The sequence below is a fragment of the Pelodiscus sinensis genome, chromosome 12 (genome assembly GCF_052426305.1).
Source record: "Pelodiscus sinensis isolate ZL-2025 chromosome 12, ASM5242630v1, whole genome shotgun sequence".
Classification (NCBI taxonomy): Eukaryota; Metazoa; Chordata; order Testudines; family Trionychidae; genus Pelodiscus; species Pelodiscus sinensis.
The window spans coordinates 45,990,822-46,004,954 of NC_143063.1; the positions used below are offsets into that span (position 1 = coordinate 45,990,822).

The 14,133-nt window shown below is 51.1% G+C and overlaps 1 protein-coding gene across 4 annotated transcripts in view; it reads right to left on the reverse strand.

Moving 5' to 3' along the window:
- Positions 1-9,118: 9,118 nt before the first annotated feature.
- The window catches only part of KIAA0513 (KIAA0513 ortholog), a 92,418-nt gene continuing 87,403 nt past the window's right edge, over positions 9,119-14,133 (reverse strand). For all 4 annotated transcript variants that reach the window (XM_075939932.2, XM_075939933.2, XM_075939934.2 and 1 more), the window contains exon 12: positions 9,119-13,913. In XM_075939932.2, coding sequence (XP_075796047.2) covers positions 13,864-13,913 — 50 coding nt within the window. In that variant the 3' untranslated portion in view covers positions 9,119-13,863. The remainder of the gene's footprint in view (positions 13,914-14,133) is intronic.

A 14,133-nucleotide genomic window follows, 5' to 3' on the forward strand; every position in this document is an offset into this window, starting at 1 on the left:
CTGAGAGGATACTGAACATACACTACCAGGCTTGCTACGTGTCCTGGGGAGACCTTGCCCTGAATGAACACTGTGTACACATTGTCACTAGCTAAACCAACATGGCAAAAGCAGCCAGCAGGATGCCAAACAGGCCCTCAGAGTCAGGCAAACAGGAGAGGAAGGATTAGATTTCAGAGGCACCTTTCATGTCCATGGAGCATCTGACATCACACAGCACTGGAATGCAGCTGTGTCTGGGGTGGAACGCAATAAGCAGCAGCTAGCTGGCACATCAGTAGCGAGGGATGGCAGAACAAGGAGCAATGGTCTCAAGTTGCAGTGTGCAGGGGGGAGATCTAGGTTGGATATTAGGAAAAACTATTTCCCTAGGAGGGGGGTGAAGCACTAGGATGGGTTCCTTAGAGGGGATGGAATCTCCATCCCTAGAGGTGTTCACGTCCCAGCTTGACAAAGCCCTGGCTGGGTTGATTTAATTGGGGTTGGTCCTGCTTTGGGCCGGGGGCCGGACTCGATGAATCCAGCCCTAGGATTCTATGATAATACATTAGGCAAAAGGATGGCCCGCAGGCAGTTTTGGCCCAGGACATCTGGGGAACGGGTACGTCTATGAAAAATAGAACAGGTTCCCTGCTCTCCCCACAGCCCAGGCAGGATTTGGGCTTGCGAGGTCTCATCTGAATTACTCAGCGTGTCTGCCTCAGCAGAACAAAGAGCCAGGCTGTCCCTGCCAAGACACCCCACTGTGCCCCGGTGCCCATGACTGAAATAGGCACTGAGGTTTAAAAGTCACCCGCAGCAGTTCATTGACAGCGTCACTGGGAGGCGTAAAGAAACCACGGATCTGGCGCTTGACATTTCATGCCCTGCCAAACTGGCTTTTCCCCAGAGCAGCTGGACGATCAGTTCGCCTGAAGCAGCGACCCCCGGCACAGCCATGCACCTTGCCCGGCCTGGAAATCCCCAAGCTGGACCTGCTGCCTTAGCCCAGCGACCTAGTTTATGCCCCAGCCGAAACTGGGCTAAGTCAGGGAGCTCAGAGACTCCACAGCCGCTTACTTAAAACCGTCCAGCTCTGTGTGGCAGACCTTGAGCAGCCCTAGCACATGCAAGTCTCCATCCTGCCCCACCAGGGGCTCACAAGCCTCTGCCACAGCTACAGGGTGGGATGGCGGGGGGGCGGAGGCAGCTGCAGGTCCCCCTAGGGTGAGTGGGGCCATTAGCACTCCAAGCCACAGGAGAGGCTGTGACGGACCGGGCCGTGTCTGGGCACAGCTGAGGGTGTCCGCTCAGGGCGAACTGCTCGAATCCAGGGCTACTTACAGCCCCCGACTGGTGACCTCTCCACACAGGCCACAAACCAGTCCCACAGAGCGCTTCAGCAACCTGCCTGAAGCCTCCCGAGCAAAACCCCTCCGACACCCCAGCAATATCCGTGCCCCAGATGGCCCCGGGCCTCATACACAGGTGGGGGGTCCTAGCACCCAATCCCACCTACCCCGAACAAGTTCTGTCCGGTTCCAAGAAACCAGCCACAGATCCCTGGTCAATTTACCCTCTGGACCTTACCCACAAATCACGCTGGGCCAATCCTTTAGAATCTATATCTAAAGGTTTATTATTACAAGAAAGAAAAGCATGAGAGTAAGGTTATTAAAGTACAGTACGTTACATGCACCGAATCTCCCAGTTCTCGATGCAGGCTCTAGCAGAGATGTTACAGCTGCTGGTTTAAAAGTTCTTATTGCACATCCTAGGGTCAGGATGGGTTCACAGGTCTTCCGGGCTCTTCAATCCCTGCAATGCTGCCTCTGGGATGAAGTGCTGAGCTGAGAACAAAATGGCATCGACCGCATGGCCTCTTTATACTCCTTCCTGGCCTCTTCTGGTCTCAGCCAGTCACCTGGTCCTCAGCCTCTCTCTGCTGGCAGCTCTTGGGTCTCCGCCCTCCTGCTTTAGGTGTGTCTTTGGGCCATCAAGGGCCATTGTTCCACAGGGCTTCACTACTCAGCCTGTCCATAGCACTGCTCAACCACATTCAGAGAAATATTCAGCTTCCACACAGATTACAGATTCCTACCTACACACACAGACATTATACACTCACATAAATAGCGTACATAAGATCAACAAACAATCTCCCATTCAATACCCCACATGGCTCCCCCCATACCAATTTCTGGGGCCAACACCCCCACCTAGGGGTGCAGCAGCGATCTGGCTGCTTCCCTCCAATTCAGCAACGTGACAGAGGCATGTCCAGCTTCTTGCCTTCGTCCGGCGCCTGAGGGCCGCATGCCAGGAAAGGTCATTTATGGAAGGAAAACCACAGCGTCTCGCTAGAGGGCAGGGACTTCCAAACACAGGCTGCAGCCCAGCACTGGGTGGTGAAACGTCGGGCACTGGGGCTCGGGGGGAGGGGGCTAAGGCAGCTCCCAGCCTGTCCTGCCACCGCAGACTGTGCTGCGCCCCAGAATAGCAGCAGGCCCAGCTCTTAGGTGGGAGGGAGGGGTGAGCGCACAGGGCTCCACACACTACCCCTGCCCTGAGCACTAGCTCTGCACTCCCATTGGCTGGGAACCTGCTGCCGGCTGCTTCTGGGGGCAGCGTGGTCTGCAGGGCCAGGGAGCCAACCCGCTGCACCACTGCCTGGGAGCTGCACAAGGCAAACCCCTCCCTCAAAGCCAGAGCCCCCTCCTGCCCCCCAAAGCTCCCCTCCTCAGCCCCACCCCGGAGCCCACACTTCAGTCCAATTATGTTGGGTCGCGGCATCAACAATTGTCTTCAGCTGGGTTATGAAGGGAAAAAAAAAAAGGTTGAAAACCGCTGCCTTAGAGGGCAGTGTGCAGGGAGAGCTTTGTACTGAATGTATCCCAGCTTAGCCAAAACACTGCAAGGCCCTCATGGGCGAGGGAAGCCAGCCAAGTTCCCCGAAAAGGAGGTAGAGACTACCCTTAGAAAGTCTCCTGCTGGGTTTTACAATACAGCCCTCAAGGGGGAAGACACCTTCCGTCAACTGGTCAGAGCCACTGTTCTGTGAGCAGCCGTGTTGCGCAGAAGAGTTTCTATGCAGGTCCTGCTGATGCTACAAGTGCAGCCGCCTCAGGTGACAGCACAGCTAGTTTGTAGTGCAAATGGGACCTATGCATATCATTACCTGGTCCCATGCCTAGGCAAAAGTCAGACAAATTAGGGGACTATTGCGCCATGGTGGAACCGGGCCCCCCTGACAATTCTGCGGCACACAAACAATCTCCCATTGTTTCCCCGCAAGGGAGAACATCCCCTCCTGTCTTTGCAGTAAGCGTTCTCTCTCATGCACAACGCACCGTCCATTTCTGACCTCTCTTATTGCTCGAATGAGCAGAACAGGAAAAAGGCACCAGCCCTTCAAAAGTTACCAAATATCTAGCTTCCTTCCCCATTTTACCCTTCCCATTGTGTACCGGGGAGAACGTAGAGCCAAGATTAGATTGGAAAGACAGCTGATGGCCTAGTGTCGCTCTCCCATGCACGGGAAGCAAGATTCAAAACCCGTTGAAGTGGATGGGTTTTGCATGTGGCCCTAGAGCAGGGTGCGCAATAAGCAGCCTGCAGGCCAGACGCTGTTCACGGGGTCACCAGATTAGAAAGCAGAGGCCATCTGCCGGATGGGTGGCGATATGTCCCTGAGCAATTCAGTGATACGCAATACACAAAACAGATCCCTCGTGTATGCTCCGCTGGCGTTCAGCCAAAGCCCAACAGTCTGCCCACACCGGTCAAAGTGCGAAGCAGAATCCTGGGCAGTCACCAGTACGTTTGCACAGGACTTCAGCCCTGAGCAGTGTGGCCCAATGAAAGAGCTGGGGCAAGGTGGCCAATAAGCAGCCCGCAGGCTGGACACGGTTCACCAGGGTTAACCACCAGAGGCTTTATTTACCTCCACAGGTGCGGCCACTCTCAGCTCCTGTTGGCCATATGCGATGTTTGCTGTGAGAAGTGGCACCCTGGCCTGCGTCGCTTCCTGCCACTCCCATTGGCTGGGAATGGAGAACAGCAGCCAATGGGAGCTGCGATGGGAATGCCCGTGAACAGCGTCCGGCCTGCAGGCTGCTTATTGCGCACCCTGCTCTAGGGCCACATGCAAAACCCATCCACTTCAACGGGTTTTGAATCTTGCTTCCCGTGCATGGGAGAGTGACACTAGGCCATCAGCTGTCTGAAAGCACTGGGGAGTTTCCTATCCAAAATGAGTAGCCAGCAAAGATTGGAATGTGCCACCTGAAATAAAGTCATGTATATCAGACAGGTTCCCAAACTTGCCAGTTTCTGTATGAAACCCATTGCCTGGCACTGCTTCTACTAGAGCAAAGCTCTTTGCTACATACACACTGTGCTGTAGGAATGGGATCTGTATTGTCCAAGCCATGCATCACATGACTCAGGGGTGTGTCAGGAGCTGCAAGTAGTGAGTGTTGAATTCAATCAGTCAACAGTGCACATGTATTGGAAGCTGCAGCCCGACTCTAATAGCTTCACTAGACAGAAGATCGATGCTGCTACATTCAATCTTCCGGAGTTTGAGTTAGTGGGTCTAGTTAAGACTCGCTAAGTCAAACTCAGAGGGCACCCCTGCTGGCTGCTAGTCCTCCTGCTTGTGCTAGTAGTAAGGAAAGCCAACAGGAGCATTTGTTCCCATCGGCCGCCTGCTGTGGGGACAGTGAGGAAAACGTGCAACAAGGTGTGTCAACTGCCGCTACATAATTAATGCTGCCGTTGTGTATCTTGCTGTGATGTTCCCTATAACCGTAGGCCTCCGTCTTTCTTTTACATGGGCCATACACAGCGTTGAAAATCAAGCTGCTCTCTGCACTCATGCTGCATCAGAGATTTTTAAAAGGTGCATGTACTATCTTACGTAATATGAACTGGTTTCTGCTGTGACAGGGTGAGGAACCGGTCCTTGGGCAGCAATAAAAGGCATTGTGTCACGTGTGCTCTCTTACATTGGCCTATTTTTGTACAATAATCAGACCAAGACCAAATTTCTCCTAGAGAGGAAAAAATCCTATAAACATCTAAGCAAAGGCTGTAAGCTGATCTATTTCCCTGCTCCCCCAGCTGTGAAATATACAATGCCCTAGGGATGGTCATAAAAAATGTGGCAGCTGTTAGTCTCCTTATAATTATTCCCCGACTTCCTTACTATAAGGCTGCACAATCAGCACTAGAAATGCCAAAGAACACAAGGCATTCAGAGTAGTCTGGTCTTTAGCGGTAAGGCTGTCATGACATTGTTAGTCTAGTACAGGCAGTCCCCAAGTTACGCGGATCCGACTTATGTAACCCCAGAGCGCAGCGGTCCCGCCACCTCGACCTCCGGGGCGAGAAAAGCTGCTCCGGGTGCCCCTGGTCTGCTGGGGACCGTCTCCAGCAGACCAGGGACACTGGGAGCAAAGCTGCAGCGGCGGTGGAGTCCCGTGCCTCTGAGGCTTTGCCAGATCAAAGCCTCAGAGGCGCGGCACCCCGCTGCCGCTGCGGCTTTGCTCCCCATGTCCCTGGTCTGCTGGGGGGGGGCAGCTAGTGTGCCCCCCCCCCCCTCCAGCAGACCAGGCTTTTGTTGTGGACCCTGGGGTAGAGCAGCTGGGGTGCTGCCGGATTGGTCCTGCAGGGACCTACCTGGCAGCCCAGCTGTTCTGTCCCAGACTCGAGATTCAGCCGCTGTTGAAACTGATCAGTGGCTGATTCCAGGAAGCTGGGGGCAGAGCAATTCTGCCTCCAGCTTCCTGTAGTCAGCCCCTGGTCAGTTTCAGCAGCAGCGGCTGAATCTGGAGCCAGTTCCGACTTACATACAAATTCAACTTAAGAACAAACCTATAGTCCCTATCTTGTACGTAACCCGGGGACTGCCTGTACTATTCCATCCTTCTGGGGAGTAATAAATAATATCCCACATGGATTTCAGAGAACTGGGGTTTTCTATCAAGAGCATCGTCATCTGACCAGCTTATAGGCAAAGGACTGGCTTATAGGCAGTAACCACCACTACCAGAATAGAGATTCACGCAACCGCCCCAGATTGGGACGTTAAAACTACCTCACCTGATGATGTGTTGCCAACCAGTCCTAAGTTGATCCATTGCTGAGAATAATTAGCAGCAATCGTTCTCCTTGAATACATGCTGGAATCTGCTTAATGGAGGAGGCAGGGCAAGTGAGGTGCTAGCCTCACTCCTCACATCCTGCACCACTGGTGTGGACAAGGGGTTTCTCCCATTCCACACTAGTCCCTGAATAGCTTTCAGCTCCAGTTCAATGGAAGTGACTGCTGACCAATGTTCCTTCTAATTTTTTCCATCCATGTGCAGAATACATTTTGTTACATGCACCAAAGCAAGTGTAGATGTGCACCACCAGTATAGCAGAGCACCCGCAGCATATGTTTAATCAGCTGAGTGGCATTTGAATCTCTCCTGGGTGGCTACCCAAGCACTTAGCTTACAGGAAACACTGCTGCTGACATCTACGATCATGTCTGGTCCAGTCTCCTGACTAGCTGGAGGTGTTTAATGACACCATCTCAAACCTCTTTCACTAGCCTGCTAAATTCTGCTCCGGTTCCCCGTAGGAAGACACAGTTCCAGTACTGGTGAAAGGCACTATCTTGGCAACTCCAGAGATCGTACATGCGCTTATCCATGGAACAAGGGCTGCAGGTTTCTCCATAGCCTGCCCTCCCAAAACACCTTGGAGGAACCAGTTCTAAAGGGAAAGATTAGCTCAGTCACATTAGCCCATAACTCTCGGCTCAGATTGCCCACAGCAGCGCTGGTTGTGGGCACCGTGTCAGAGTTGTGGACTCCTGTCCAGCAGAAAATGATCCAAGAACAATTCGTTTCACACCAGTCCCTGAACAGCTGACTAAAAGGGAGACTTGATCAGCACACCAAGTCAGGCTAGATTTGAACCAGCAACCAAGCAGTGCAGAATTCCTGTGGCCATTGATGGTGTTGTCCTCCCACCCTCTCCCCCAGGAAATATTTGATAACCCCAACATTCAGAGAAGAGGACAGTTACATCAGGCGCCTCCGCCCATGTGCACACTCTGCGACAGCTGCGAGGCCTTGAACCTGTGGACTTGAGATGGTTAGAAAGAAAATCTCAAGTTTTGTTCCTGCCTGTTTTATATGCAAAGCATCATCTAGGAACCAATTTTACAGGTGAGGATAACTACCACTTTTACAAGTGAGGGGAGCTGTGGCAGAAATATGGAAGCAATATACAGGCAGTCCCCGACTTACGTGGATCCGACTTACGTCGGATCCCTAGATACGAACGGGGTGAGGCAACTCCCGCACATGTGCAGCAGCATTCCCGGGGCTCGCTCACCTGGGTCCTAGGATCCTCCTCCTCCTCGGGCCGGCTCCGACTGGGGTCCCGCAGAGCTGCCGGGCAGAGGAAAAGTGCCTCCCCACGCCCGCTGCCCCCCCCCTCCCCCCTGCCAGCAACAGGCTGCCGAACAGACAAAAGCAGCCTCTCTGCCCCTCCTCCCCCTATACATGCTGGGCTCCCTGGGCAAACAAAGACTCCACCAAAACAAACAAAGTGCTGGCCTCATTGTGTTAGCAAAAAAAGGACCCTCCTCCTAGAACCCTGGGTGGTGTGTGGAAATAAAGCTATTAGCTCAAAGCATGGTGCAGAGCTGTTTGGTATTTGATGAGTTACTCCTTTAGTCCTGAGTTTGTCACAGGGACAGAAATAGATGTGAAATCTTCTGAACAGGGGAACAGACAGCAAAACAAACATTAGAGGGGAGTTAACCTTTCCCTATGCTATCCAAAACTAAAAAAAATGTTTGGCTAGAGTTTCCCCTACAATATGTACCAGTTCCGACTTACATACAAATTCAACTTAAGAACAAACCTACAGTCCCTATCTTGTACGTAACCCGGGGACTGCCTGTATAGGTTTGCAAAGCCAGTTTTGCACACACTGCTCCCTACACAGAGACTAGCATTTTAAATAAGCATTTCCTGGGTTAGATTTCCTAAATGGCACAGGGAGTATGAAAGCCAAAGCCCATTATTCAGAGGAAATTCGTTTTATATCTTAACGCCGGATAATTGCTTTTTAAAACACAGCAAACTAAAACATCCTGGGGCGTCTATCGAACCCTGTCCCCATCTTGGGATCTTCAGGCCATTCTCAAAGATTCGGCATAGGGAAAAGTAATTAAGGCTTTGCAGCCTCAACAGCTCCAGGCCAAATGCTCATGTTAGGAAAAGGTGCAATGCCTTTAAGGTTTGCAAAAAGTAGATTAGTGCAGGGAGAAGCGGGAAGGGGAACTGAATGGGAAGAGACGGGGGAAATACTGCAAAGCATCAGAGGGAGAAAGGGGCCATTGCTTTTTCATGCACTGATATTACTACTGCTCATCACAGCTGATAAGAGTCACATACGTGCTCAATGTAAGAATGTTGATTGCGGGGAAAGGGGGTTAAAGACAATTTATTCCAATCCCTCACCACGGTCCAAAACAGGAATGCATTCTTTAGCCCCCTCAGTCTTGATACATTCCCAAACACACACTTAAACAAGAGGTACTCAGGCTGCGGCTTGGGACTTTCATTCATCGTCTATGGCTCTTTGCAGCCTATATTAAAAAGCGGTGATTTAATTAACAAATCTATGCTATTAATTAGGCAAGACGCTTTTTACTGTGTTACCAAATCTTCTACAATGTTAAGTCATTTTGCTGAGAATTGTATTTTGATTGAGAGAGAGAGAGTTTTATACTGTGGAACCCACAGTGCCAGGGCAGCAGCTGGCTCCCCAGGAGCAGGGCTGGGAGCCGGTGTGTAACCGTTACAGTAACCGATAAGCTGATGCTTATTGGCTAACTGTTTAAACGGTTACACTATTACATCCCTAAGTCACACGATTGTGGTTCTTTTGGATAATGTTGATCACCAATTTGGCTGCTGAACCACTGAGGTCTGAGGCTTAAATCAAGATCGCCTGGGAAACCAAGTCACATAATCCTGGCACAATGCATCAACTGTCTAACAGCCTGAGCCCACGTTATGGCAGTAACAGCATTAAACACGATGTCAAACAGAACTCAGATCAATAGATATATAGAGATAAGTCTTTATATTTATATAAAGAGTAAAATACAGCATTTGGAACCCCAATGGAAGCAACAAACATTCTGTAACGTGGGGCAACACATTTAAACATTTTCTTTGCATTTTTTTTTAATTTTTATATTTTTTTAGAAAAAATACACGTGCAATATAACATGTTTTCACAGCTACACTTTTCTAGTGTGGGAAGAACACAGCATAATTCAGGAAAGAAAACATGAGAGAGACTGAGATCAAACATACCGCAGACTGCACTTGGATGATCACCTGCTACTAGCAAAGGGTGGAGGGGTCACTGCTGGAGCTGCCATCAATTCAGTAATAAGTAGAATAAATTTCTAAGTGCAGTTACGGCCTTAACAGCAATTTTTCCCCAAACAATACAATTTTAGATGGATCCACCCCAAACCAGCAACCTCTGGGAAAGTGAGACACTCTCTGAATTTCAGGTAGGCAATGCCACATTCTAACCTACGCCCGCCTTGGGAACCAGGAAGGAGCAAGACGCGTGCTCCCAGTTCTCTCATTGGCCTGTCTTTTCCCCAGGTTTGGTACCATGTTTAGACAGTTCCAGATAAGTAGGTTCTATAGGAGTCCCCCAGGAGGCCAGGTACAAAAAGTAATGCGTCCAATGAGATGTGTGGCCAGGAAACGCCCTTTACAGAGGGGCCCACTTGGAACGGAGACACACGGATCCAAACCCTTCTCATTCCACCTGAACCGGACACAATAATTCGAGATCGCAAAGGGAAAAACCAGGCTAATTTGTCAAACATTCTCCCCCCCCCCCCTTCTCCGGGTGGAGCAGCAGGAGGGAGGTTTCCCCTGACAAGCCAATGAAGAGGAGTGATTTTTTGCTTTATAACAGGTGCTAAAGTTCCCTGGGCGGATGATTACAGGGCTTTGAATCAGCAGCTCCTTGCTCAGGACATTAACCCCTTTTTAACATTACCTTGTATGATGCTAAGGGGCAAGAGGCTACCCTCAAGACACTGATTTGAAGAGGAAAGGGGGCAAAGTTCACAAACTAAGATAACGGATGGGAAAAGTCTTGGGCTAGGCGCTCTGAGGCAGCCCTGTGCTTACATACGCGCGTGTGCCGCTGCAAGCCAGTGCTTACAGTTTTGCATATGGCTCGAGTGTTCTGCCGGCCCACACGCCTGGAGTTAAGAAGTCCTGGCCTCTTTCAAATCCAGGCGTCTCTTCCAGCACACTCTGGAGATCCCGGTGTCTGCTTCCGACCCCACCGCAAGGGAGGAGCTGACCTTTGCAGCCATATGCTGGACTGGTGCAGGAGAGGAGATACAGCCCCATGCATCAGGCTGGCCGCTGGGGTCTGATGCTTTTCCAAGAGGGGACAAGGACGCAGCAAGGCTGGCACGCCTCCCCTCTGACCCCTCCTTGGGTGTCTCCATGAGGAAGAGACGGGTCATGGGAGGGAGTCTGCAGTCGGTCAAGTTTCCAAGCAGCTGCCCCTGCTCTTCCACATTCCACGGGAGAGAGGGGTCTTAGGAGCTTTGCAAGAGAACAGTGACCAGGGTTTTCCTAGGAGATGCATCCAGCACAAAGCAGCTCTGACCTGAAAGGAAAGGCTGAGGGAGGGACTTGTGACCGTGCACCTGGCAACAGGTGTGGGTGTTGGGCAGAGAGGGGAGATCGGCGTGAGGGGAACACGGGGCTTTTACTGCCTCGTGCTACTCAGCTGTTCCAACCTGTTTGATATTATAAGAACACTGCAAACTCCCCACTCCCCGTGTGTCCTCCTTAGGCTGCTCTGGGACCTCTCACGTACACTTAATCGTGGCTTCTTCCTTTTAAGCCAGGACTGATGCATGGAGTTTGCCTCCATGACAGACAGCAAGTCTCAGCAGTAAGCGACTGACAACACCGCACACATCAAAACTGGCATGGGGCAGAAGAGGCAGATCAATTGCATTTGCAATCGGTAGGAAAGGGATCAGCCGCCTCAGAGCTCATGAGTAACACGTGATTTGGTCACATGGCCAACACCAAACACTGCGGCTTCTCTCGTTTGCAGTTTTACAAACATCTAACCTAGAACATTTTTATTTTTCAATTCCTGAGCATCAGTCTACGATTAAGGGCTTGCTTTGGGGGGTTGGAAGGATCACACGGCACACTTAAAAATCGCAACATGACTGGGAAGAGTCACAGAGGTTACTCAATGTGAAATACCATTCTACAGATTTAATACGTTACTCTGCAGGGCCAATACGTCAAAATGTCAAAAGGCTGCATTAAAACAAACCTGCTACACTATGAATCTTACAGGACGAAACCGACAGCACAGAACAGCCTTAGACAAGTGTCCCTCAAAAAGCAGGCTCGTTTAAACACAGAAGTCCGCGACAGGAATACTTTTGAAGAGAAACAAAGCTTTGAACACAAGATGGCTGCCTGAACACCACAACGCAAGCATTTCCTGAAGTACACAACTACACAAGTTTTGTTGTAAATAAGCGTGTGCGAGGCTGTCAATGCTTGTCCGACAGCCCCAGAGCACGAGAAAGGGCTCAACGCTTGCTTGCCATTTGCACGGCTCTGCGTTGTGCTCCAGAGCCTTTAACACGGGGTCCTGACACACGTTCCCATAGGAAAAGCCATCTGGTTTCCCTTGCATAGGGCTTCTCTAGAAGTTTCAGTACTGATCTCTGAAGTCCCTGAGTTTTGGTACAAGGTTCCCATTTTTATCTAGCTATCTGCGCCTTTAAAAAAAAAAAAATCTGTGTGTCCCCTTTCAAAGTCGCTGGTATACACATGGATGATTCTAGCCACTCATCCCTCTTTGAACACTCAGCATCCAAGGTTCACTGAGACACTGCATGCCGCACTGGCAACACCGGCCCCAGAAAGAAATGACAGTCTGTGTACTCTGTGCTACTGATCGTAATACATCAACGGGAGAGGCCAGGAATCAAATGAGTATTTACCCTGGGCCATTTCAGGATGCTGATTGGTAATGTAGAGGTCAAGGAGGAGAGTGGAGGATGATTACATTTGCAGAAAGACAATAAGATTAATATTTCCTTTCCCCTTGGAACAAGAACAGCACGCTCTGTAATGTGGCACGGAGGAAGCCCAGAGGCCGAGTGAGTCACTAACACCCAGGATGTGTGCAGGCTGCACGTGCACGGGGGGTGGCATTTAACAGGCTAGCTAGAGATGCATCCGCCTGAGTCGGTGCATCTAAAACAAGTGGGTGGCTGGAAGCGGCGGCGACCAGGAAAACTAACCTGCGTTTCTTTTGTCCAGGGCAAAGCCAGAAGGGCAAGTGAGGCTCCAATTGTGTTTGGGGCGCCTCCTCCCCCAGCAATCACTAGCCACGTTCATCCCCCGCCTGGTGGCCAGGCTCTCTCATCCCAGATACCACCATGTCTGAGCCCTGAGCTGCACTTCCGAGTTCCACCAAGTGAACTGCAATGGGGCCAAGCTCCTGGGAAGTCAGCCAACACGTCTCCTGGGCCTCTCCCGGTCAGGAAGGCGCCACCCAGAGGATTCTCAGAGCAAGTGACTTAGAATCCTTTCTCCAGCTGACCACAGCAAATTCCCTTGAATAAGGCTGCTGCCACTCTCTAGAGCTCACTAAGGAAGTTCACTGATTTGCCCTCACATCAAGATGTGCAAATTTCACTCTTTCCTTTGAAGCGATGCCAATAAAGATCTCCAAGGGTTACTGAGGGAGGGGGGTTGCTAGCTAGGTGTAGTTATGTGTTTGCAGCAGAAAGATGTGCATGAGTTTGTCTGCCTATCGCCCAGACCAGGCGCGGCGTTTTCAGTGAGATAAGGAAAGGCGATGTGACACAAAACCAGACTCCCGACATCGACGATCTGCAGCGGCTCCAAGATCAGTCTCCCACCCTTCCCTAGAGCGCTCGCTTCTGCCCAGGCCGCGTCGCTAAAGAATGCTCCCCCCTCCTTCGCCCCAACAACGGGAGCAACCGACGTCTCCTTCGAAGGGCCGAGCAAACGGCAAGCGCATCAGCCCGTCTGGCTGCAGGATAGCGCTGGCTCAAACGAGAGGCCAGGACAGATCGTCAAGGCTGGTTCTTATCGCAGCAGCTGCTCCGCTGCCAAAGCAAAACGCCTGGTGCAGCGTTTGTGGATAAACTTCCAATGCACCACAATATACAAGAGGAGCCTGGATCTTGATCTCTGAGCTGGGGGAGATTAGAGTCCTGTTTCCACCTGGATTAGCCACTGGCTACCAACCTTCTAAAGTAACAAGCACCTCGTGCTGCCGTATTATTCCCTCCCTTCACCCCATGCCCTGCCTACAGAATCTTTCGACCTCATCGGCTGTGGCCTACTGATGCAGTCTCATCAGGAAAGTTTCCAGCAGCAGGACCAGTGCACGGCACCTCACTGATGCCTGGGATACAGCAATACTGTCCCCTCCCCAGAGCCCACATAAATACATGGGGATCTTGAGCATTACTCCATTTTACAGACACAAACACCTCGTGGGATATTCGACTCAGACAATGCGACAGGGCTCTGGGAGGAAGGAGCATCTGGAAAGGGTTGGTTCGGTGTGCGCTCCTATTTCTATGGGCTGCCTGGTGCAGCTCTAAGGTTTGCTGACAATCATGCAGGTTTATTGTGGTGGTTTCACGTAGCCCATCTTCATTTGCGCAGGGTCACGGAGGAGGAATCCTCCCATTCCGCAGACGCTCCTCTCTGCCTCTCTCCGAACGCCGGATGAAGGCCAGAGGCGCTATTCAGCGGCCATTTGCTCAATGTGATCGCTAAGCAGCTTGTTTTGCTCTGCAAGGTAAAGAGAAAATGAGATTTGTGAGGCCAGGGTTTATCATGCTGAGAAGATGAAACGAGAGAGGGGCAGATGCTGTCCCTAGGTGCCCGGGGGCTCTTTAAAATAAATCAAGGCCGTGACACAACAAACAAGGTACCAGCATATTTTATTTCGTTTAGATGCTACTGGACAGCGAGTTTCCCCAGCTGAGTCTTGAGCTGTAAACAAACCAAC